General features: G+C 42.9%; 1 protein-coding gene across 1 annotated transcript in view; it reads left to right on the plus strand.

Annotated features, from left to right (window-relative positions):
• FAM13C (family with sequence similarity 13 member C) overlaps positions 1-27,029 on the plus strand; it is a 240,051-nt gene that overhangs the window by 122,769 nt on the left and 90,253 nt on the right. The window contains exons 7-8 of the mRNA XM_065408755.1: positions 20,508-20,546; positions 25,623-25,679. Of these exons, the coding sequence (XP_065264827.1) occupies positions 20,508-20,546; positions 25,623-25,679 (96 nt within the window). The remainder of the gene's footprint in view (positions 1-20,507; positions 20,547-25,622; positions 25,680-27,029) is intronic.

Here is a 27,029-nt window from a genome sequence, read left to right on the forward strand (position 1 = left end):
TAGTGGATTACTTTTATTGGTGTATTTATGTACTCCGCTCCGAACAGAGTATACTCATAATGTCTGAAGACCAAACTCACACCCCTTCCATGGGTTCGATATTAAAGGGAAATTAAATAACAACAACACACATTACTGCTTAAACATTCTCCCCAAGCGTAGCTGTTCCTAAGATTTGCCTGGAGGGCCTCTCAGTGCCAGACCTTAGCATCTGGGAGAGGATCCAATTGCCCTTATATTTTGCTTGAAAGTAACTAAGTCAAACACTATGGTGACTCAGCAGTGATTTACAGTGTACCTTTGTGCAGGGTTCAGGCACCTGATAATGGGGTGACTCATAAAAGTAGCTTTACATCCACAGAGTCTGCCGTCTGGTTACACTTGCCTTTTACTCTTGGTTAAGAATTAAAGGGTTTAGTAGGAATCATTTTATGAATTAATCATAAAGGCATTTAACTAATACTTATTGTCCATTTTATGTGTTTACTTTTAAAATTTTAAATATGTAATGTACTACACTTCTGCTTTGCTAATTCTTCATAAATTGTGTAGTAAATGGAGAGTCAGAGAGGACAAACAAAATAGATCTCAATTTAAAAGCTGAATTTAAAAGAAAGCTATTAACCTGTTTAAGTCCCAGCTTTGAGTCATTTTTACGGAGTCATACATTTCCACTACTTTTTGGTAGCTATAGAGAAGAAGTCTTTTTATTTTGTTGGCACATGCAGTTATGAATAATGTTATATCAAGAACTATTGCTCCAGCTCTACTTTGCATTGACAGTATTTTCTCCACTATCTAGGATGCATTATCTGAAAACATTTCCAAAATGAGGGAATTAGTAATGTCGCTATTTGGCCCCTTCTTTCAAAACATCGAACAATTAATGGCATAAAATGGTAGCAAGAGTAAGTAAGAGATATGCTAAGTCTTACCATCTCTGGGTAGAGGAGAAAGACAACTGAGTTAGGGTGAAATTCACATCTGTGTAGAGAACCCCCACAAAACCTGGGCACCATCTGCACAGGGGTGAGTATCAGATATTAATGCCAGTAGTGGTTTACTCTTGCTTTCTTTATCTACCCACAGGGAAGGAGCAGCCGGGTGGGAGAGGAGTTTGGGGGGACAGTGAGGAGGGAAGTGGTTTGTGTGGGACAGTGCATAGAGGTGGGGTGGAGACTCCACTCTGCGCTCTGCGAGCCCCACTTCTTCCCTCTGCACGCTAGCAAATTACACACCCCACCTTGTTACACTCGAGTGCTCAGTCCCCTGTCTTCTGGGCACCTGCAGTGTACACTGATCTGCTGCTTCTGTGGAAACCGTGCACTCCAGTTCACTGGTTTCACTTTCCTTAGCAGGAGGCACTTAGACAGGTTTCTAATAGAACCAAACGGAAGTGTATTTAACAGAGCTTGAGATAAAGATTCAAACAAAAGCAAGTATAAGGATTTGGAAGCATTAGATTATAGCTAAAAACATAAATGCCATATATAGCTTAACCTTATTAACGAGTTACTTTCCTGTCTAATAAGGCATGTCTTACCTATTGATGTGTTCTTGTAGTACTTGTCCAATTCAGAGAGCTGGGACCCACTTTTCACGAGATTCCCCCTGCTGACAGAGAGTCTCCTCCTGTAATGGATAACCACTTGGGCCATTTCTTCTGCTCTTATACAATCACAAGTTGTTGTCACTTAGCCTAGCCCCCTCTTCTCCTTCTGAGACCTCTTCAGGAGTTTGTTTGTCAATGTAAATCTCCAGCCTGCATCTAGTCCAGTCTAGTAAACATCTGCGTCTAGTCTAGTGAACACAGGCTGTCTCCATGGATGTCCACAAACATCTCATAATAACAGCAGTCAGCTAGTTCTTAGCTTTCAGTAGAGACCACACACGGCCCTCTTTTTGTGAAATATTGAGATGGTCAGACAGAGGGGTGATATACCTGCCTGGGTCTGTCTGTTATACCTAGCTCCTGGGGTCAAGTGATTAAATGAGAATCTCAACTCTCATTTTTTATTTTGAAGTGGTTTTCTAGCACTTCTAGTTGCATAGAAAAGCTTGGTAATGTGACCTGAGTACACCCTAAAGCAGGGGTCAGCAACCTTTCAGAAGTGGTGTGCCGAGTTTTCATTTATTCACTCTAATATAAGGTTTTGCGTGCCAGTAATATATTTTAACGTTGTTAGAAGGTCTCTTTCTATAAATCTATAATATATAACTAAACTATTGTTGTATGTAAAGTAAATAAGGTTTATAAAATGTTTAAGAAGCTTCATTTAAAATTAAATTAAAACACAGAGCCCCCCAGACCGCTGGCCAGGACCCAGGCAGTGAGAGTGCAACTGAAAATCAGCTTGCATGCCGCCTTTGGCACGCGTGCCATAGGTTGCCTACCCCTGCCCTAAAGGCTCAAACACCAGAAGGCAAAGGAAACTTAAAAAATCCTCCTGATTTTTAAGCCAATCTCATGATTTGATACAGGGGGGGAGGGATAGCTCAGTGGTTTGAGCACTGGCCTGCTAAACCCAGGGTTGTGAGTTCAATCCTTGAGGGGGCCATTTAGGGATTTGGGGCAAAAATCTGTTTGGGATTGGTCCTGCTTTGAGCAGGGGGTTGGACTAGATGACCTCCTGAGGTCCCTTCCAACCCTGATATTCTATTCTTCTATTTTGCTGCCCTGGCTCATGATATGTGGATGCTTTGGTTAATGAGGAAATAGCAGAGGGTACAGGTGGGGAGAGGAGTGGAGAGGGATGTCAGGTACCCGTTGTGCAGAGGAACAGGAATTGGATCAGGTGTGGCTTGGAAGGTGATGCTGGTGGCAGACAGAGGGAAGAATTGCAGGGAGAGTGCTGTTCTGAGCAGCTGCCAGTTGGCAGACCTGGAAGAGGAGTCATTCTCCATTGTGACTGCCTGCTTTGGTAAACATTGATAGTGTTTTGTTCATTCCTTTCTGTTCTATTTTTGTGATAGACAGAAGCTTAGGGTACGTCTACACTTACCGGAGGGTCCGGCGGCAGGCAATCGATGTTCTGGGATCGATTTATCGCGTCTGATTTAGACGCGATAAATCGATCCCGGATCGATCCCGGAAGTGCTCGCCGTCGACGCCGGTACTCCAGCTCGGCGAGAGGAGTACGCGGCATCGACGGGAGCGCCTCCCTGCCGCGTCTGGACCCGCGGTAAGTTCGGACTAAGGTACTTCGAATTCAGCTACGTTATTAACGTAGCTGAATTTGCGTACCTTAGTCCGAAGTGGGGGGTTAGTGGGGACCAGGCCTTAGGCATAACTGTAGTCTGTCTCAGGCAGAGCACTAGTGGCTAAAAACTATAATTACAGCTCCAGTTATGACCAAATAAAAATATTGGGACACATGGGACAAAATTTTCAAATTTGAATGTTTTAAAATCTATGGATTTAGTCTCCTAACTTTAGGCACCCAGATCTGACAATGTTGGCCATTGCTCTTTAAATACTAGAGGACAGAAAGGTGTTCCTCTAGTTCTGAACCTTTCTGCACATGCCTACTTTTAGATTCCAATATTCAGTACCAATTTCTAAAAAGAACTGGCAGTATCTCCAGAGGAACAAAAAAACACACCCAATCCTCCTTTCCCTCCAATTTGTATAAAAGAAATAGACAGTCCTTGCAACCTTGGCTGTAATTTATTGTTTTTCATTGGCTCTGTTATCACTGTCTGAGTGTTACTGAAGATTGTGACTGTACCCAAAATTAAAAAGCCCTCCTATAAATTAAATAAAACCATCTATCAGGAATGATCTTTGGCTGGTTGGCGCTGCAATACTGGGAGATGAAAGTCATTTTTAAAATTAAGAGCAAAACTTCCTTGAGTTTACTTCCACACATCAGGAAATAAAACTGAAAACGAATTTCACAGCACAGCGGAGAGATTGGAGGGTCACAGGGTCAGCAGAGACTGAGTCAGAAAATACAGTGTCACAAACAGCAGACAGCATGATTCACAGCAAATAATTTAGTTGCTCAGAAAAGGAAAAGTGATTTTCATATCGCTCCTGACCCAAAGCTAGGAGAACTGATAACAAAGTGGCTCTACCACTTCCAGCACAAATATCTTTCCCATATGCTTCTGCTTCACTTCAAGCAGATCTACACAGGAAACAGCTGAGTCACAAACAGTTTTCATGAGACAGAAGGATTTATGTGAGAAGAAATAATTTGCCCCAAATAAGCAGTGGTTATGAAGCAATACTAGGTCATGGATGAGAAAATTCTTATATTCCTTCATTGTTATATGCAGTGTTTTTGTAGCCATGTTGGTTCTAGGATATTAGAGAGACAAGATGGTTGAGGTAGGGCCCGATGAAATCTGCATTAATGAGAACATGGATGGAATCACGGAATCAAAACAATAACACGGAATCCAGTGCTTAAAAAAAAACAAAACACCCAGCACTATACAAAAAATAAAGATGTCTCCTTGCTGCAGCCCCGGTGCCAGAGAAGGTCTGTCTCCCTGGCCACGGTCCCAGGACCAGAGGAGATGGAATTTTTTTTTAATGGAAAAAACAAAATCAGAAAAGAATAAATCCAAAAATCCACAATAATGTACTCAGAGTGGGAAATGTACTCAGTGTGTCATCACCTAAATACAAGGTGAAACAGATGTTTAGCATAAGTAGTTAAAACATATTTCAAGGGACCCTTCAAGGTGAAGTGGCCTGTTAATACCTTTCTAGTCATTGAAAGGAGAGGATCTGGGAGGACAGGTGTGGTTTAGTGGGTTATAGATTGTTGTAATAAGCCATAAATCCTGGGTCTCTATTCAGTATATGGTTTTTATTGTCTAGCAAAGTTTAGAATTTACTTCCCAGGCTTGTGTTTTGAGAGTGTTGTTCAGGTTTTCTTTGAGGACGGGGGCTGAGAGGTCAGATATAAAGTGATCACTTCCTGAAAAGTGTTCACCCTCAGGTGATGTGGTGTTTTTGTCTTTTATCATTTTTCTGTGTGAGTTCATTTGAGAACATGTCATGTTCCTGTTCCAGCTATGGACTGGCTAGAGCTTGCTTATACACACCAGATGTGTTTATCATAGGATTTTTTAATGGTCTGCCAGGTATAGGTGAGGTTCATTTAAATAAGGTGATTTTATAGACAGTGCTTCCTAGTGGCTGAACAGTATAATAGTTTAGTATTCCATTACATTTCCCCCTTTAAGTTCTGCATTCCTAATATTTACAATATTTACACTATCAGGCTGCCTTTCAGGTTCACTAGGGATCAGTCTAAGTGTCTCTGAACAGTACTGATTTTCTAATTACGTGACCCAAAAACATAACAGCTTGGTTATTTGGCCATCCATTAGTTGTAATGACCAGCTATGTTTGGTTTGAAATCCTTGAGTCTTCTTCTGCATCTAGGGTGACCAGACATCCCGATTTTATCAGGACTGTCCCGATATTTCCTTGTTTGTCCCGCATCCCGACCAATGTTAGGTCGGGACACTGGACAAACAAGCAAATACTCCGGAGCCTGGAAGTGCTCGTGGCCCCCCCCCCACCCCGACTCCGCCCCCTCCTTCCCCCATTGGCTCCCTCCCTGAATCCCCGCCTCTTCCCGAGGCTCACCATTCCTCCTCCCTCCAGCGCTTGTGGAGGGAGGCCCGGGAGACGCAGGGGAAGCGCGGGGCCAGGGTGAGTGAGAGCCCGGCCTGGCCCTGAGTGCAGGCAGGACTCAGTCGGGCGGTAGGGAGAGTAGGGGGGCGGCCCACGGGGCCAGGCGGCGGCTGTTCTCCCCCCCTGGGCAGCGGGACTCGGGAGCAGCTGCTGCTGCAGCTCCCACTGCCGCGGGGGGAGGAAGCGGCCAATGGCCAAGCTCGGCGGCTGCGGCTCTGGTGCCCCCGAACTCTCCAAGCCTGGGCCTGGGCCTGTTGCGGGGACCCAGCAGTGCGCACGCTGCGCCCAGCCCCTAGCCAGTCGCATCTGGGCTGCTGCCCAGCTGGTGCTATCCCGCGGAGGCATCGGCAGCCCAGCCCCGTTCGTTCCCCTGTGGGACCCGAGCGGGACGGGGGGGCTGGGGCCTGCTGCCCCCACTCCGGGGCCGCCGCGGGATAGCACCAGCTGGGCAGCAGCCCAGACGCGACTGGCTAGGGGCTGGGCGCAGCGTGCGTGCTGCTGGGTCCCCGCGGCAGGCCCGGGCTCGGGGGGTTCGGGTCCGGGCGCCAGAGCCGCAGCCGCCGAGCTTGGCCATCGGCCGCTTCCTCCCCCCGCGGCAGTGGGAGCTGCAGCAGCGGCTGCTCCCGAGTCCCGCTGCCCAGCGGGGGAGAACAGCCGCCGCCTGGCCCCGCAAGCCGCCCCCCTACTCTCCCTACCGCCCGACTGAGTCCTGCCTGCACTCGGGGCCAGGCCAGACTCTCACTCACCCTGGCCCCGCGCTTCCCCTGCGTCTCCCGGGCCTCCCCCCAGCGCTTGTGGAGGAAGGGGGGGGGGTGTTTGTTTGTTTTTTTGCCCTGCCCCCTCCCGCCACGCCCCCCCCCCCCCGCATCCCGATATTTGACTTGGGTGATCTGGTCACCCTATCTGCATCTGCCATGAGTAGAGTTTGCTCTGTTTCTGAGGAACAAACTGCAGATGTCAACGGTCTCTGTTGAACTCTCCACTGTTGGTCTTGGTCACAAGTGATCTGGGTGCGAAATTCTTTTCCTTTACAACAGCTGAAGTTGTCCATCCATCTTCTCTATCCAATTTGACATGAACATGGTCACCAGGTTCTAGACCTGGCAGCTCTCTAACTGAGTGATGTCTGTAGTAAAATTGTTCATAAGCTCTTTTAGCCCTTTTATCCAATTTGTCTAATCGCTTCCTGTCTGGCCACTTTAGAAATATGTTCTTTTCCAAGGCTGGAACAGTAGTTCCGAGTTGTGCTAGACTATATCCAGTAGCCACTATTGGCGTTGATCTGTAACTCAGAAGAGCAAGGAATAGATCTTCCTGCTGCAGAGGCAGCGCTGGTGGGGGTGTCTTGAGAGCAGGGCCGGCTCCAGGCACCAGCTTGGCAAGCAGGTGCTTGGGGCGGCCACTCTGGAGAGGGGCGGCAGGTCCAGCTATTTGGCGGCAATTCGGCGGATGGTCCCTCACTCCTGCTCGGCACGAAGGACCTTCCGCCGAATTGCCGACGCAGATCGCAATCGCGGCTTTTTTTTTTTTTGCTGCTTGGGGCGGCCAAAACCCTGGAGCCGGCCCTGCTTGAGGGGGCTATGGCCACCCAAAACTTTGCCTTAGGCCCCCATAAGCACCACCCCCAGAGCAGAGCGGAGAGAGCAGCAGCTGCTGGCTATGCTCCCAGCTCCAGCAGCAGCGCAGGAATAAGCCCGCAAAGGTTCCTATAGATATCACTGAAACAGACACACTAGAAAGGCAGCAAAACAGAGAAGGCTCAATTCTGCCCTCAGTTATGCCCATGTACCCCTTGAAGCACAATGACCAAAATTAAATAGGCCAGTTTCTCCAGTCCTCTAAGACCACTTTACATCACGTAAGCATAAGCTGTACTATGTGCCTTTAAAGCAGCTGGAGAAGGCCTGTGAACCCCACCACCTCCTACACCAGCAGCTTCATCGATTACCTACTTTTATTTCCTACATGGAAATGGAGACGAGCTAACTGGTTAGGATATAAACATATATTTTCAAGTTTCTAAAAGGGGTACACCATACAAGGCAGTGGTGAAGGGGAGTTAAAATAAAGAACAATACATAGGCATGTAGTTACCATGAGTGCCTTTTTAAATTTAAATAATTGAAATGAGTTAATCTCCTGTGTTCCAGTGCACATCATTGCTTTACATTGGGTCGGCCTCTCCGAAATAACTCTCTCAGAAAGGAAAATGTTCTTATGTAATCAGGAGGCTAGTTCAAACATATCTATATAACTGACATAGATCCACATGGAGCTACACTGATTTACACCCGCTGAAAATCTGGCCCCGAGAGAATAGTCTTTCTCAGTATTTTGACTCCTCAGTTTCTGGTCCCCATGAGAGCCAGGAAGGCTAGAGGTAAGTGAATATGAACATCAATGGAAAAAACAGACATCCACAATTTTTCTGAGCTAAAAAAAGGTTTGGGTTGAATTTTGGGTGAAGGTCTGCATCTGTCTGTACTTTATCTGACTAGTTTATAAACATCCCTAGGACAAATCCAAGGCTGGAATGAGAGGGACAGTGGGGAGCAGAGGAGAAAGTCAAGTGCCCTTTGAAAATACACAAATCACTGGTACAGAACCACTAGCACATCAAAGAGGTTCTGTTTACATGTCACTACAAATAAACTCTGACATTAAGCAGCAATTGCGCTAAGTACATGTTGCTGCTCTGTGCATAAGTTCTTCTAACATCATTCTTGCATTTGACAGGATTTATTGGTTTGTTCTCCTTAGAGTTCCTTTTATTGTGGCAGTTTGTCATGTACACTTTTGAGGTAGGTGAAACTATTGGTTGAGCAGAATCTTATTGTTTATTTACAGTAGTGGCTTGAGGCCCCAGTTGGGTATAGGGGAGGTCTTACAAAACGCCTGATCCCACATACGTCTTACCCTTACCCACTATGAAGAAAGGAAAATGTCCACATGCATTTTGATGTTTTTTCAAGTAAACAGTTTACCCATCAGTTCAGATTCTCAGATAACTAATGATTTAAGATCTGCAATGGGGCACTCAAATCAAAGTCTACAATTTAAGTAGAATGGATTGTGTTGTGTTTTTTCTTCATAGAGAAAATCAAAGATGATATATCAGCATGACCTTTATTTTAGATAAAGAGAACATCAAAACATGAAACAACAAAAGTAAAGAGCCAAGAGAGAGCACATAGTGTATATGCCTCCTCTGTGCTGGTCTGCACTGAAATGAACACAAAATGGGTGCATGGCTCTGTAGAGATTTAAAGGTGCAATGCACTGAAAACAAAGGCATTGAAGTTGTAATTATAATATACCAAGGTTTACTTACTTTATTTCTTGCTCCCCACCCTTCAATTTTTGAGAGCTTGAGTTACTGAGAGTTATCAGTTTCACTATTACTTTCCATTTTGCATTTGAAAATATTGGAAAAACCTGAGATACAAACTTAAAATTGGCATCCTTACCATATGGTTTCTAAGTGCATGACAAGTGAATAAGGCAGATGGTTCCAAGAAGAAAAGGGATGTTCTCTTGTGTTCAAGGCACTGGACTGTGCCCCAGGAGAATTGGTTTCTGTTCCTGGTTCTGGCACAGATTTTTTCTGTGATATTGGTCAGGACTATCATAATATATATGCAAAATAAGGATAAACTAAAGATGCATGAGCAACCTTAATTCTGGCATGTCTTAACTTCTGAGTGCTTGGCTTTGCAATTTTAATGCTCCTTTAATGTATTTTATATATATAATATTAATAATTTTGGTATTCCATGTCACTGTAATTTCTTTGCTCTTTTATGAAATCTGTAGCCAAATGTTAGTGTGAGTGTAAGGAAAGCATGTGTGGCCTGCGGTGTACTTTCACCATCAGAGACCTTGGAGAGAACTGAGAGATATAAATAGCTCTAGTGGTTTCCAGCAAATGCTGGACAGATGATAGAATGATTTAATATTCTGATGTTCTGCTTGTCCCTCATCTGAAGATATAGCAGCTCTCTCCTCTTCTCTTCCCAACACACGCACACACATGAAGTGAGAGGGCTGATTGATGCTTCAGTTAGAGGACCAACCACAGAGAGTTGTTCAAAAAGGTCATTTCTACATCCTGTGATGTTTTCTTAAGTGAGTCATGGAAAAGATCAATACTTTTCTGCCTTAAGTAGTAATCCTTTCTTTTTTTATTGTACTGATCTGCTGAAGTATTCTGGACAGATCACACAGCACTTTTACCATTTGTAAAACACTGATACAGTCAGAAAAGTGGTTTGGCTTGAGTCACCATGGCATTAATCCAGTTTGAATTTGGTGTATCTCCCACACAAGCAGTATTGTCATGTGTGCCTCCCTGTTGGTGGCCACACCACAGCCCCTTTTGGGATGACTGCAGTCATGTAGGGGCCATTGGTTTGACCAGCATCCATCATTTATCTGGCACAACTGGGTTTGACAAGAAACCCAATGCATGCTGCACTGGGATGCTTTGGAGTTGTTTATAGAGATATTCAACTCTACCAAGATTAAAGGCCCATTCCCACAGTCCTGAGGCAGACAAAACTCCTTAGCATGTTAATTCAAGGCTCCAAATAATATAGGAAAAAGCATTATTTTTCTGGGTTTAATGCTGAGACTGTTTTGCATCACCAGTGACAACATTTCAAATTGGTGGCAGTTATTATTTTTATTATTTATTTGTATTGAAGTAAGGTCTAGGAGCCCTAGTCATGGACTAGGACCCTATTGCACTTGGCACTGTACAAATGCTGCTTCTTAGAGGACACATTTTCAGTTGCATGCACAAAATGTTATATAAAATGTACAGTATATGCAGTCCAAAATTCCGCAAACTGCTTAAGCAAACTTCAGGATGTAAATGTCCAAAGAGCAACTATGTCTCTTCAAAATGTGAAATGCTTAGCAAGGTGCACATCAAAAGACATTATATGTAAATGTACTGGCCCAGATGGTGAACCTTAGATTCACACACGGAGGTGACGTTTATCCCTCCTGTATGGCAGAGGTGGGCGGCTGACGCCATACCACTCTCCCCTCTTTCTGGAGCCATTCCAGTAGTTGAAGGTTCAACTCTCCCCCAGGCAGAATGATCTGGAACAAAAACCACAGGGGAAGAATACTCTGGGCTAAAGTCATTGATGACTTAATGAAAACTAGACCAATTTAATTCGGGAAAGTACTTTGCAAACAGTGACTTGTGCTCTACAAAATAGGTTTGTGCATATTTTAGTCTAATACCTGTGTATGCTCAATCTTTAGAATTTACTATGCAAAGCCTGTTGGGGGCATTCTGTTATGCGGAGGACCATTCCAGCTAGAACTGGTTGAAAATTTTGCAGCAAAACAGATTTGTTTCTGAAAATGCTGATTCAATGAAATCAAATCTTTTGGTGGAAATCAGGTTTGCTGCTCACCTGCATCCCCAGGCTCTATAGCAGCCCATTTGGTGAGGAGCTCAAACCAGAAATTTTCAAAAAATTCTATTTTCAGTTCTTCTAAACCAGCCCCTCCCCCCCCCCAAATAGCCTACATGTGGAATATGTTTCGTATCTGACTTCTTGTTCCATTTGGAATGAAAGTTTTTTTGGAAATGGAAATTTTTCCATATAATGGGAATTCTGGTTCCTGCACAACTCTAAGTCCAATACTTTCATACAGGAAGGTGTTAGATTATAGAAAATATGTGTGCAGATGTTGATGAGCTGGAAAATGGAAAGTTCAATTTCAAGTATGTGCCTGTATAATTTTTCATGTTCACTAAGGAAGACAGTAAAACACCCCAAGAAAATGTGCCCCAAAATTTTTATGGGATTATTTCTGGATCATTTTACTATAGCAACTCTACATGTAGGTTACACAGAAAGCTTGACTGTGTATCTTTTTTGAAGTGAGACAGCAAGAGCATCTGAACACTGTCTTCCACTGCCATTCACATGTTGTGCTAATTAGGTCACTGATAGAATTAAAGATACAGAAAACTGGAGTCACTGCTTAAAACTGGCTTCCTCATATAATCACTGTGCTTTGCTTTAATTTGTCTAAAAATGTTCTAGTGTCTCTGCTAACATTATCCCTGCAAAGCCAGGCTGCACATTGAGAAAGCAGATATGAACATTTTGTGCAGCTGGGCAGAGTGTTCAGTATTTATCACTGCAGAAAACTGGCATGTGATTGCTTGCTCACATGGCTTTTGCTTGGTTTATACCTTGCTCATCAGAAAATGGCATAAAAATCATACGGGCTCCAGTTTTAGGAAAGGATAGAACACCCGCCCCTTATGATTTTAATCAGTTATGTGCTGCCAATACTTGCACAGAAATCGCCCCACACGTTTATCCTGTGAGAAACCCCCATGGGTCAGAAGTGCCTGTGTTTGCAATGCCTAGAGATGAGTGACTGGGGAATCCATCAAATTTGTTTTTTGTTGAGACAAATATATTCTGTCATAACCATAACTGAGGAGGGGGGTAGCACCCCTTGACAAACAAATTGATATTAAATCTGTACTACTGGGTCCACAAAAAGTATACTGTGTAGTATAGAACAGTGCCCCACCAGTGTGATTCGAGGGGCATCAGAGTGGAAGTAAAGACTTTGCAGGAGCATGTGGGGTTGGAAGCTGCTATTTGGCAAAACCTGGTGCATCCCAAAGGTAATTATTTGCTCTTTGGTATTTTTATGAGGTTCAGGGATAAGTTAACTCTGGCAGGGATGATTTGAATCCAGAGGGGGGGTGGGCTCCATCAAAGGCAGGGAAATCATTCCAATTTTCCCTTTTAATTTTAATAAGCTCCTCCCAGAAACCCCAGGGAGTTGCCTTCAGTGCATCATTACATACATTCTGTTAGTGACCATTTGAAGTGTTCTGCATTCTTTTTAACTTCAGTTCAGTTGTATGTTATAAAATAGAGTGCTAAATGTAATTGCCACTTATGCAGCATTTCAGTACAAGTAATTTTGGGCTGTGAGAAAAATCAGATTAAAAAAAAGACTGCAATCAGTGCTAATCACACTGTATAGGACTGCACCATACTTTGAATCATCTGACAACAAATCACCAAATGGAGAAATACTAACTCGCCCAGTGCACCAGGGAATTCAGATTTCCCTGTAAATATGTACGTCTCCTTCAAATGTTCCTGAACAAAGAGTTTAATTCCCAGGACAAAATTGTCATTATTATGGAGTTAAAGTTGAACATGGTAGTTTTCTCAAAACACAAAACCATATCCTGGAAATTCAAAGATAAGGTTCCACTTTGTAGCAGAAACCAAACCATTAGAAAGTCTGTGGATGGATAGTTAGTCACTTGGACAACCAAAGCCTTGCAAACCAAGCACAAAGGAAATACATTCCTTCTCCTCACAACCTGTAGTTTCCATATGCCTCTTCCCTCCCATTTCAGACGATGTGACCTCCATTGGCTTTCCTTGTTCTGCTCTTCTCAGACTGAACCCACCTTACCCTCCACCCACATCTCCCTGCCTCCCCTTCTTCCATCACAGTCTGGGCCATGTACTTTTTGATGTGTGTTTCTAGTGCCTACAGATGACTAACGATGTTCATAATGTGCACATTGACCATATGGCTTCATTAAATATGTGAAAAGTCCGGTTAATATCTAAATAATTCCCACCCCAAAACCAGCAAGATCAACAGAATAAAAGCTTCGCTGCATATCGAGAAAGCAGAGCAGTGCACTTGCACACATGAATATTTTGTGCTTCTGGGCTTGAGTGTTTAGTATTTGTTACTGCAGAATAATTATGATCAACAGAATAAAACAAATATGGAATTTCTAGTCAAAGCTGTTCTAGAGATATGATAGGACAGAAATATATGAATGGATTTTCAAAAGTAAAATCTCATTTTATTTTGAATACTGATCTCTCCAAAATGCACAAACTTACTTGCTTGAAAATTTCCAAAACCATTCCTCTTGAGTGCTGGCATGTGATATTTTAGATGGTTTTATCCTATTTTGCCAATTCCACTATTGGTGGAATCAATAGTGAGTATGTAATGGGAAGGGTTGGCTTTTTTTAGAGAGAATGTGTCTCTCCAAAATTATGATTTTACAAAAATATGTAGAGCAGAGAAATTGTCCAAAGCCTGAAAATAATGCAACACAGATAAAACTTTAATTGCAAATAACAATATGAATTTGAATAACTTCAACTTTTAAAGTTATTAAAAATAAATCTTGAATTCTGTGCTTAAATCCAAAACTGAATGTACAGTAGCAGAAATTTTTCTCAAAGCTTGAGAATGATAGGTACAGTGCCTTAGCTATATGTTGCAGTGAAATATACGTGACACTGAGAATTTTAGTACATTGAATTGTCATTGTATTTAATATTTCGGATCGAAACAATTCAAATGGCTATACTGAAAATTAGGAAGTAAGGGTTGGATTGTGACTAGCCATGCAAGGGACTAATGGAGAATAAAATCCTCACCATCTAAGGTGGTCATGTTAGTGCTCCCCTCTTTGACGTTCCAGATATGGAGGGGAAAGGGGAATAAGAGCAGCGGCTGCATGCCTGGTACTCTCCTGCCCAGAGCAGGTGGGTGGAGGGAGGGCAGAGAGAAGTGGGGAGAGCCAGCAGAGAGCCACAGCCCGTGGGAAATGTAATGGGTGCAGGTTAGTTATTTCCATCTGGGAGCAAGGAGAGAGCAGGGAAGGAATTGTGACTCTGTGAATCACATTCCCTACCTACGGTGGCTCCTGGGGACAGTGCAGCATAATCAACCCAACCCTAAATCTAGCCATAACACAATTAACGATCCAGTTTTCACTAGAATCATAGAAATGTAGGACTGGAAGGGACTTCAGTAGGACATCTAGTTCAGACCCCTCCACCGAGGCAGGACTAAGTATTATCTAGACCATCCCTGATAGTTGTTTCTCTAACCCAGTGCTTAATTTGTGCCAGGGCTTGCCAGGACTGAGCCCTGGCACCTCTAGCCTTAGCGGTTTGTAGCCCCAGCACCTCTGGGTTTGCTGCATCAGTTATGAATGTAAAAAAATTGCTTGAACCCTGGCACCTCTTTCATTACAAATTAAGCATTGTCTAACCCAGAGGTGAAAGTAAGCCAGTACGCCCTGGTACGGTGTACCGGCAAGAGCCGGTGCGCCGTACCGGGGCTGCCTGGCTTCCCCAGATGGCAATTTAAAGGGCCTGGGGCTCCCAGCAGCGGCTGGAGCCCCAGGCCCTTTAAATTGCCGCCAGAGCCCCACTGCCGGAGCCCTGGGGTAGTGGCAGCGGGGCTCCGGGGGTTATTTAAAGGGCCGGGGCAGTAGCAGTGGCTGAGCCCTGGGCCCTTTAAACTGCTGCCGGAGCCCCCGGCGGCTGCTGCTGCTATCCCGGCGGGGGGGGGAGGGGTAGGGCACTTACCGGTGCAGGGCGGGCCGGGGCTGGCTCTGACCCCCCCAATCTCCGCCCCTTCCGCCCGAGGCCCCACCCCTTCTGGGGGCCAGAGCCAGCCCCAACCCAGCCCCGTACCTGTAAGTCCCTATTTCTACTTTCACCCCTGGTCTAACCTGTTCTTAAAAACCTCCAATGACAGACATTCCACAACCTCCCTATGTAATTTGTTCCAGTGCTTAACAACCCTTACAGTTAGGAAGCTTTTCCTAATGTCCAACCTAAATTTTCCTTGCTGCAATTTAAGCCCATTGCTTCTTGTCCAGTCCTCAGTGGATCTAACGAACAATTTATCAACCTTCTCTTCATAACAGCTTTTCATACTTGAAGACTGTTATCATGTGTGCCCCCTCCTGCTTGGTCTTTTCTTTTCTCCAGACTAAGCAAACCCAGTTTTTTTCAATCTATCCTTGTAGGTCACATGTTCTAGACCTTTTTAATCATTTCTCCAACTTGTCCACATCTTTCTCAAAGTGTGGTGCTCAGAACTGGACACAGTACTCCAGTTAAGGCCTTTTCATACCTTACTTAAAAACAGTCCTGCTACTACATCCCAGAATGATGTTAACCTTTTTTGCAACAGTATTATATTGTTGACTTATATTGAGTTTGTGATCCACTATAATCCTTAGATCCTTTTCTGCAGTACTCCTTCCTAGGCAGCCATTTGCATTTTGTATTTGTGCAATTGATTATTCCTTCTCAAGTGCCCATTTGTCCATATTGAATTTCATCCTGTTTATTTCAGACCATTTGTCCAGTTTGTCAAGATCATTTTGAATTGTAAGCCTGTCTTTGAAAGCACTTACAACCCCTCCCAGCCTGGTATACTCTGGAAACTTTATACGTGTACTCTTTATGCCACTATCCAAAACATTTCTGAAGATATTGAATAAAATTGGACCCAGGACAGATCCCTGCGGGACCCCACTTGATATGCCCTTCCAGCGTGACTGTGAACCATTGATAATTATTCTCTGAGTATGGTTTTCTAACCATTTGTGCACCCACCTTATAGTAGGCCTTCTCTTCTGTGTATTTATTAATGTGGCTCTTTTTTAATAGCCTGTTTTATAAGAAAAAAAATTTACCAAATGATTTTTACAGCACTAGCTTTTGCATGGAGAGTGTGTCCAGAAACACCGGCTAAAAGCATCCTCCAGCCCAAAAGAAATTAAATTATGCCTGCAAATGAGTCATAAACAAGTGTAAAATATGTGCCTGGAAAGCGATTTAGTAATAGAGGTTTGACATTAAAATTAGTTTGAGTAATTTAAACAGTTTGATGGTGACCTTTCAAGGTAGGGGTCCTCCAATCCAAATCACTGCGAATACTATGCTCCTTGAGAAAATCACTCAGAACTCCATATTAAGGTCAAATTCTGCCTAAGTAACAGCAATGTAATCCCATTTTATTTCAGTGGATTTACATAGGGTATGAATTAGCAGAGAATTTGAGCTAAATTTGTGTGTAGGAATGCAGAGGTTACACTTACAAGACCATTCTATGCCCATCCCCTCCAGATTTGTAAACATTTTCAGCATGTCTGAGAAATACTTAGGATCTGATTTTTAGCTCTGCCTCAACCAAGCGTTTGTTTTTGTTGATGCAATGTAGTGTCCATAAGTAATGGCTCCCACATTAAATTCTGGGTTCAAATACCAGCAGTATTGTCAACACCAAGCATTCAAAAATCAAGAGTCAGGCCCCCAAACACTATGAGATTGGTTTAAGAATCATGGGATTATTTATTTTAAATTAGATGTTTAAAATAATGCATTTTATGTTCTTTTTATTTGCCTTCTGGTGTCTGAGCCCTTAGGGTCACAGTTGCTTCACATTTTCAAACTTTTCTCTGGAACCATGAGGCCAAGAAACCTGAGAATCTTATGCAATCCCTTGATTCCAGTATCTGGGGCCTTAAGAAAAACACCAAATACCATGAGACTTGTGATAAAATCATGAGAGTCATAACACTCTAGCAGCTAGACATCTAAGGCTGTGTCTACACTACAATCTTTGGTTGACGCAAGTTACACTGACATAAAGCCACAGTTAGTATATCACTTGTGCATGTGCATACTTGGTTCCTTCCATTGTCACTGTGTGTACTCACCAGGAGTGCTTGCGTCGATGCACAGTGTGGGGCACCATGGTAGCTATCTCAGTGTGCAAGCTGCCAGCACACTGTCTTTTGGGAAGTTTTGGCAATGCATGGTGGGGCAGAAACGAGACATGCAGGAGTGACTGGGAGCAATGGGTCAACTTCCCAGCATGCAATTGAACCCAACCAAAATTGTCATCTACAGGTCTGTCTCATCTTACGCGGGGGTTCCGTTCCGCGGTTAGCGCGTAAAGCGAAAACCGCGTATAGCCAAAACCCAATTGAGTTCAATGGCGGGCAAAATCGCCCGCACTACAGGTATGGTATTAAAATTGTTGTTTTTCTCTTTTTTGTTTTTGCCGACCGCATAAAGTTGAAATCGCGCATGTTAAATGCGCGTAAGATGCGACAGACCTATATATGCATAATTTTCATGCTTTTTTAAAAAATCCCAAGAACCCACATGACCCCCTCCCTTGCTGTCTGCCATCAATGACAGAAGCATCTGCCCTATTGTGAAAAGAGTTGTAAGAAGAGAATACACAATCCTCCAGTATTTGCAGAGCTGTAGGAAGAATAGAATCATTGGGGAACTTGACGATTTCTTGGAGGACAGATCGCTGTGGGACATAGCGAGAACCAGTTCAAGGTTGTTGGTGGAGTTCATGGAGCAGCTACAGATGTTGGAGTCCAGCTTCTGGGACTGAAAAATGAGCACTGATTGGTTGGATCACATTGTAAAGCAGTAAGATATCTGATACAGTTCCATATGGGAAATTATTAGTTAAATGGGGATTAATGTGAGAATTGAAAGGTGGATAAGGAACTGGTTAAAGGGGAGACTACAATGGGTCATACTGAAGGGTGAATTGTCAGGCTGAGGGAGGTTACTAGTGAATTCCTCAGGGATTGGACTTGGGACTAGTCTTATTTAACATTTTCATTAATGACCTTGGCACAGAAAGTGAGTGTGTGCTAATAACATTTGTGGATGACACAAACTTGGGAGGTATTGCCAATATGGACTAGCCAAGATGATCTTGAAACCTAGAGTAACAGAAGTGGAATAAATGTAATGGTGCAAGGTACGAGTCATGCACTTAGGTATTTACAAGAGGAATTTTTGCTATAAACTGGAACTTATCAGTGACTGAAGCAGAGAAAGACCTGGATGCATTGGTCAAACACAGGATGACTATGAGGCACCAATATGATGCAACTATGAAAAAACCTAATGCAATCCAAGGATGCAAGAGGTGAGATATTTCCAGTAGAGACCGGGAAGTGTTATTACTATTATACAAGGCACTGGTGAGACCTCATCTGGAATACTGTGTGCAAATCTGGTTTCCCATGGTTAAGAAAGATGAATTGAAAGTGGAACCGGTGCAGTGAAGGGCTAGTAGGATGATCAGAGGAATGGAAAACCTACCTTCTGAGAGGAGACTCAAAGAGCTTGGCTTGTTTAGCCTAACCAGAAGAAGGCTGAGGGGAGATACAATTGCGCTCTGTAAATACATCAGAGGGATAAACACCAGGAGGGAGAGAAGTTATTTAAGTTAAGGGTCAATATTGGCATTAGAACAAATGGATATAAACTGGCCACGAGCAAGTTTGGGCTGGAAATTAGACTAAGGTTTCTAACCATCAAAGGAGGGAAGTTCTGCAACAGCCTCCCAAGGGGAGCAGTGGGTTCAAAAAACCTAACTGGTTTCAAGACTGAACTTGATAAGTGTATGGAGGGGATAGTATGATGAGATTGCCTGCAATGGCATGTGGCCTATCTGCGACTGCTAGTAGCAAATATCTCCAACGGCCAAGGATGGGGCACAAGATAGGGAGGACTCTGAGTTACTAAAGAAGATTCCTTCCCAGGTATCTGGCCACTGGGTCTCACCCACACACTCAGGGTCTAAGTAATCATTGTATATAGGGTCAGGAAGGAATTTCCCCCCAGGTCAGATTGGAAGGGACCCTGGGTTTTTTTTGCCTGCCTCTGCAGCATGGAGCACAGGTCACTTGCTGGTATGAACTAGAATAAATGGTGGATTCTCTGTAACTCAAAGTCTTTAAATCATGATTTGAGGACTTCAGTAACTCAGCCAGAGTTTAGGGGTCCTTTACAGGAGTGGGTGGGTGAGGTTCTGTTGCCTGTGATGTGCAGGAGGCCAGATTATATGATCACAATGGTTCCTTCTGACCTTAAAGTTTGAGTCTATAAAACAATGTGCATTGGATGAGTGAGCTCAGAACAGACATGAATAAGAGATCATGTCAATATTGTTTAAGGGAAGGGGAATTCTAGCTGCCTTGTCCTGGTGTGGCTTTGGATCCTCATTCATGCTAATGATGATTGTGAGCTGTGTTCACGCATCATGCTAGCCACAGGCTGCTTCAGTGAGTAGGAAGCCCCGCCTCCGAATCTCTGCTTGGTTTCTTGCTGTAGTCTGTGCAGTGCCATTGTCACACATCAAAAATGCTCGTAATACTCCATTATTTGGAAAAACATGTAGCAGCAAGAATATATTTTTCTACTGTAGGATGATCTAGCAGAATATTTACCAGATTTTTAAGATGCTAGTAGACAGGAAGCTCCAGGTTATCTCAGAATCAGCACATTTATCTGAATCCTGATTTGACCTTTATAGATGTATAAAACCAGGTTTGCAGACCCTTTACTTCAGGGTTAGTTTGGATTTTGCTATCCATTCCTCTTTCGCAGAAGCAGTTTCCATGCTGCTCATTTAAAAATCCTTTGTTAGTTTAGCACCCCTTCCTTCCGATTCAGTTTAATTTTTTTTGCAGCTTCCCTTGGAGTTTGGCTATCAGCAGAATTTGTTAGAGACAACTGAAGAAAAGTCTCATGAGAACCTTAATTGGCCATCCCTATTTGAAGTAATAAACATGACATAGTGTATAATGAGCAGACTGCTAATAAATGTTTAAAGAATGAGAATACCAAACACTTGTATCAATGTGCTAGAAATCAGTTTCTATTTAACAGCATAGTTGTAACTGCAGAGTGCCTGATCCCTTTTTGAGAATCTCCTGGCAACCTGAGTTCATATATTGAAAGCACTGCAGGATGGGCTTTGTGGTTTGTGAGTATTGCAGGGCTAATCCCTATGGTTCTTCGATTATGAGCATGTGCAGAGCAGCCCAGCGTACGGTATGTGCATGTAGAGCTAACACAGAGCCTTGCCTTGCAATGCCATGTTTCTGTATGTGTTCCAGCAACTGAAAAACAATTGGGGAGGCTGCCTGCTTTATTGACTAACTGATGTTTTCTTGTTTCTGTTTCAGCATTCAGGATCATTCCTTCAACAATACAGCTTTAGCAGAGTAAGTGAATAAATATTTACCTCTACCATTAAATAAGAATCATATGTTAAGCAGGGCAGAGAATAATTTTAAATACTATTTCAAAAGTGAAAAAGCTTTCTGGGACATTTTATGATGCGCAGTCTTCTGGGATTTTAATATTTTATTGAAAATATGCTGAATATGATATAAAACAACAATATTTACATATGGTTAACTAGCCATTAGCAATGGGCTGGCATTATGAAAGAATATCTTTGTTGCTGTTTTCTGCCATATATATTTTACATGTGTTTGAATATATGATTGTATGTATACTGTACATCTCATGAGAAAATATTGCTAATTCTTGTTACTGATCATGACAAGCAAAAGTGTGAGTTTTCTAAGAGCACATGGGCTATGCTTACTGTCAGCATTGACAGAAAATATTCTTTAAGAATGTTTTGAGCAAAACACTGCATTATTTAGACAGGTTCAGGATCTGAATGCAGTTTCCCTTTGCAATTAATGCAGTAAACTTTTTACATGCACTTCCTCCCCCTTCCCCCCACAACCTTTGGTTTTAAAGAAATATGTTTTGCCTTTTTATCTTAGGAAGGTGGACAGACAGCAGAAGAGCAGAAAACATTGTAAAGTTACAAACACTGAGATGCCATTAGCAATTTAAAAATTAAATATACTTCCGGTTTTCCTTAAAGGAACATGCTTTAATTTCAGATGTGACTATTCTGCATTATTCATTGACATTAGTACAGCTCTTTTTGGCTCTGAAAAATATGTATTGTGACCCTGTTTGTGTTTCATAGGTATTTTATCCCCAAATTTCACACACTTTATTATATTTCGGAAGACTGCTCAGCTGAATTGTGGCCAGCAGTTTCTCAGAAGGGAGATGATTTATAGATTTGTTTGCATGTAAGGTACATTTCACATTGCTGAAATGCTAGGAATAAAAAGCCTAAGATGATTATTAACTGTTTGCTAAAATGTTGCAGGGGAAATTATATATTTTGAAAGCAGTCTAGGTTGTTACTCAGTTTGAGCAATCCATACGTGCTGTCAAACTGACTAGAGAAGAACGGATGTAACATTTTTCTAGGGATTCCAAACACCTTTAACCTCCTATATACCTCTCTCACTTTGCTTCATGTATTAATTTTATCTCAATTTTTGGAGTGCTACAGTAATCAGCATGAAATTAAATGGCATAAAAAACCAAAAAATGGTTTTTAATATTATTTTTAATTAGTTTTGCCACAATACAGCTCCACCTTTAAATGCTGTATTGTGGCACAGTGGGGTCTAAAATGAAGGACAACATGTGGGACTTTCCAAATGAGGGACGAAGTAGGACATCACATTTTTAATACTTTCCCCACCCTTTCTCTTCCTCAGCCTCAGCCGGAGGAAGCATTGCAGAGAGGCCTGCTTTGTAGTGTAACCCACACACCTCCTGGGTGTGGTGTTCTGTCCCATCTAGTGGCACTGAGACCAGTTAGAGAGAGAAAGAAAGACAGTGAGTTTGCTCTTCAGCCTTAGCTAATAGCCAGTTGCCTTTTAGCTCATGAGATAGAGGCTCATGCACTAAGCTCCAGAGGCCCCAGGTTTGATCCTGCCTGCCAATGACTGGGGTCTGTTGGCATTACACTAGCATTGCCAATAGGGAAAAGGAGGAGGCAGGGTATGTGCACAGCAGCCACTACTGCACTGGGACCTGGTGGCAGCAGGGTGGAATAGCAGGTCCTTGGTCCAAAGGCATCTGAGAAATGGGATATCCCACATAGTGTGGGGCACTGGAGAAGTTTGCTAGGCACACAGTAGAAACAGAATCCTGTTTTCACATTGAATTTGTCTTTCTCTTTATTTTTAGCAAGTTTATAAACCCAGGGGGCTTGAAACATACTTTAAAAAAACCTACTTGGGCCAAAATTGTCAAACATGGGTGCTAAAGTTAGACGCTTTTATCCCTACTTAGGCACTGAAATAAAAGATGCCAGATTTTCAGAGGTGCTGAGAACACAGTGCTCCCATTGACTTCAGTACAAATTTTTCATGCTGCGCACTTCTGAAAATGAGGCCACTTCTATTTAGCAGTGTAAATGAGGATCTAGGTACCTAACTTTAGGCATCCAATCTTGGCCTTACATTCTGAAGCACAATTCTGTTGCAAGGGGCAGATGCTGCAGAATCATACAATACACAGGACCTTGATATAAAACATCAAATTTCACTTTTTTCCAGGGACCTTTCTCCAGATAAGCCAAAAGTCCAGAGCTGCCAGGCTCCTAGTGGGCTATATGTGCATCTGGTGAATGAGAAGTTATTGTTTCTATGCATGTCTTAAATGTCATAGTCTCAAAGTAGATGCAGCTTTCCAGGTGCTCGGAAAGGTTTCCTCTCTAGTCAGACAAAGAAGGAACAAATCACAATACATCCACTAAATCCCACATTCTCTGGGAAAATGGTACATAGGAATTGCCATATTGGATCAGATCTGTCCATCTAGTTGCTCTGCTGTCTCTGATCATCTGGTGCCAGATGCTTCAGATGAAGGTCATTAATGGAATAACCTACCACTAAGGGACATCTCCCTGCTCTTTAAAAAAAAATCCTATGTAGTGTAACTGGGTATTTTCAATATCCATGTAGTGCAATACACTAATCCTTTTTAAAATCCTGCTAGGGTCTTAGCCTCAAGCAATACCTCGTGGCAGTGCATTTCACAGGTTAACTTGGTATTCTGTTGGTTTTTTAAAATTTTTTTTATCAGTTTCAAATTTGATACCTTTTAATTTCATTGTCCCCTTCTTCTTATGAGCTGAGTAAATAGAAACACCCAATTGTCTTCTCTATGCTATTCATTATTTTGTATACTTCCGTACTGTCCTCCTTGATTAACATCGTATAATGTTCACATAGGTGTCTTATAATTCTGTTTTTATTTATTATTTCAACCAATTACCTGGTACTGAAGTAAGGTTCGGTGCTCTGTAGTTCATAGGATCACCTCTGAGCAAACTCAGTGGAACCAACACGCAGTGGATTTGCTCAGTAGAGGGGAGAATCCCGGGAATTTGCTCAGTAGAGGGGAGAATCCCCAGGCAGCATTCAGTTGGTGTATGTATGCTGCATCCCTCGCAGTCCCTTCATGTAGGTGATGTTCCTGGTGAAGAAAGCCATGGCCAGGAGTGCCTATATGCTCTGACTATTCTTGGCTGTCAGAGTGGTCCCTTAGAGCCAGGTACGAGTAAGAGCAGCTCGAATTGGCCACCAGAACAGGAGAAGTGTAAAGGTGGTATAAAGTTAACTTTTCCTCTGGCTCTCTGTTCCTGTCACAAGCTTAGCTTGGAATGGAGAAACTGGGCCAGTGTGGAGCTTCTATTCAAAGCTGAGTGGAAACCCTATCTACTGGCATTCTTAATTGATTCAGATAGGCCCCAGCCAAGCCACACAAACCTCTCACCCAATAATTGCCCCTCTCCTAAACAGATCCAGGCTCTCACTTATTTTAGTCTCCTGTGGGGAGCCTTGGTGGCATTCTGCTCCCTTCTGGTGTCTTCACTGGGCAGATTAGCAGGGCCATTCCACCTCTGTCAAGGAACATTATTCCTCTCTATCTCCTCTCCTTGTGTTCTCCCATCTCTCTTTCCTCTCCCTGAAAGTTTCCCTGATTTTCCCAACTCCTATCCCCAAATTTTCCAACTGATTTTTCCCTCCCCAATTTTAGATGAAGATTTCTTCTGGCAAGTGGCTTTCTCCCTTTAACACTGGTTAGCTGGAGAGTGGCTCTCAGGGCCACTCCCCTACCAATATTAAACCATAGGAGAATAGAGGAGGCAACACGCCACTGGCAACAGGAGCTCTATGGAGAGGCTTGCTATTGGAACTGTTTCTGCAACTGCAATGTATTACTCAGTATACATTGCTTCTCTTCCTTGTCTGTAGTTCTGTAGGCAGAATCCCAGCATGGGGGTCATACTCATGCCCAAACAAAGGTCACATTAACATACTTGCAAAAATTAGCACTACTGTATTACCTAAACATTGAGGCGCTCAGCAGTTTTAAAGAGAGAAATTATTTCTTTCTTTTAAAAGAAATGCACTCAAGGCATCCTCAGTGGATGCATTCATCAACCCATTAACCCCCAAAGGTAGGTCAATGCAGGAAGTGTAAACAGCTTGAGAGAGTATCCCTTTAAATAATTTCATCAGCAGCTTGCCTGCTGATAAAGATACCAGCAGAAGACTGGCAGGGAGAGGAGCATATTAAAATCTTACCATCAAATTGCCATGCAGGGATACACGTTTATCATTTAACGTGTTCTTTCCAGAGCCAGGCAGCTTTCGTCAATAATTAATGAATCACAGGTTGCTTCCCACATAATGAATAGATTCTTCTGCCAGCTAGCATCAAGTAATCCAGGCCTGTTCAGTGTTTGTGCAGTGTGAGTATGAGCAGAGGGTGAAGAGAAGAGGGTGGGGGAGGGGCAAACATTTGTCCAGAATTAATAGAGTGGAAGGTAGACTCTTCTTTATATCTGGGTCTAGATGGCAAGAGAAGCCTCCATTGTGCATTGCAGTTTGGATCTGCAGATCGTCGTGCACTCAGCATTGCAAAGTTAATCTATACTAGATGTCATTCTGAATCTCTGGTCAACAGTTGGGTATTTAATGTAATGGCATTTTCTCCTTCTAATTATGATCTTGGAGGAAAAAATGCACTGTGTGTTAATTAATTACTGTTTATAATACTTTGAGCAAAGTAGGCTATTAGCAATTAAAAAGAAGGATGTCTCCTTTATTTTCTACAATTTTAACAGTAGAAGCTGCATTTTATTTGTCATGGGATTTCCAGTAAGACAAAAGAGAGTGAGCAAATGGTCTATCTAATTCTGCAGAAAATCAGATTTTAAAATATCACAATAAACTTTGCAAACAGAGAAACTATGCCATGAATTGACTTCAGTTAAAGCTTGAGAAAGAGGAATGTTTAGAGAATTGTACGTGTCACTTCAAACTGACCAGTTTTGTTACTGAAAAGATAAAGTATGCAACTGGCAAAAAGTCAATAATGATTTTATATCCATTTTCAAGGTGTGACGAGGATACAGAGTCTGTACATGAAGACCAAGCAGCAAACTCCATCCACAGGTATTTACTCTATATCTTATCCGAAAACCCTTGGCAAGGGATCTGACTGTTCTTTCATCCCTATCTATCAGGGATCATCTGTTAATGGTACCCAAAAACTCAAGGAACATCATCACTGAAAATTAAAATTCTTCTAAATTACAGAATAGTTTAGTTTAAGTATTATTGAGATGAAAATCACCCAGGGTATATTTGTGTATTTCTGCTTTTGGACGACACAGCTTAGCATTCCAGACAATTTAAAATTTAGACAATTTAAAACCAACTGTATTTCAATATATTTCTAGAACTGCCTATGCAAAAGAAAGCAACCCACCCAGTAACAAGAATAGCTACCCTGGACCAAACTTTCTATCCACAACCCATTTCCTTGGGGGGAAAGTTTTGGTGCCTACGAGGTTAACACATCTGGGCCCTGGTGAGCCAAACAGGGAAAAGCCAGTTCTATAGGTGGGGTCCCAATACAGAGAATTCTGTATCAACAGGCTGCTCTCTATTAAACTCCTGAGGTGGTCCAACTCAAGCTTCTCTGATAATCTCAGCTGTGGGAGTTCAGACAGGGACCGAGGTGATCTCTCAGGTAGTCAGGTCACAAATCTTAGGGCTTTATTGGTTAAAACCAACATCCTGGCTTCCATGTGAAAACTGGCAGCCAGTGTAGAGTACAGAGCATGGCCGGTAACCTATTCTCTCATGATGTACTGCTTAATAAGTGGGCAGCCCCACTCTCTCACTAGCTTAAATTTCTGAATAGTTTTGATGTGTAGTTCTATACAAAGTGTATTACAGGAGTCTAACTTCGAAGTAACAAAGGCATGGATAACTGCAGCAAGGTCTGCATTTGGGAGGAAAGGTTGTACTCTGCTTGCCAGACAAAGATGAGACTTCTGTCCTAGCCACAACTTTTACCTGAGCTCTCAAGAGTGTCCCAGGGTCTAATTAAACCACCTAGACTGTGATTTGCTGTTATGCATGGTGACCCTTTCCTGCAATCAGGATTCTGATATAATTTTCACCAACTTGTCCAGTTGCCTCCCACAAACTACCAACCTTATCTCATTTTTTTCTGGACTAAGATGCCGGGGGGAAGGAGTGTGAGTAGTGGATGCCTTCCTCTAGGGAGTGACAGTGACTGCCTGGGAGGGAGTGGAGGGAAGGGCAATGGTATGGCTGGAATCTAGGCTAGGAAAGATGAAGCGGGAACATGTCTGGACATGAGGTAGGAAAAAGAAGGCAGGCATGCTTTTGCTCCTCTCAGCTCAAAACCTGTCCTACTCTGGCTGTCCAAATCCTACTTCATATGCCCTTCTCTCTCCCTTATTCCAGCAGACATGGAGGGGATATAGTAGC

Source organism: Emys orbicularis, chromosome 7 (genome assembly GCF_028017835.1).
Source record: "Emys orbicularis isolate rEmyOrb1 chromosome 7, rEmyOrb1.hap1, whole genome shotgun sequence".
Classification (NCBI taxonomy): Eukaryota; Metazoa; Chordata; order Testudines; family Emydidae; genus Emys; species Emys orbicularis.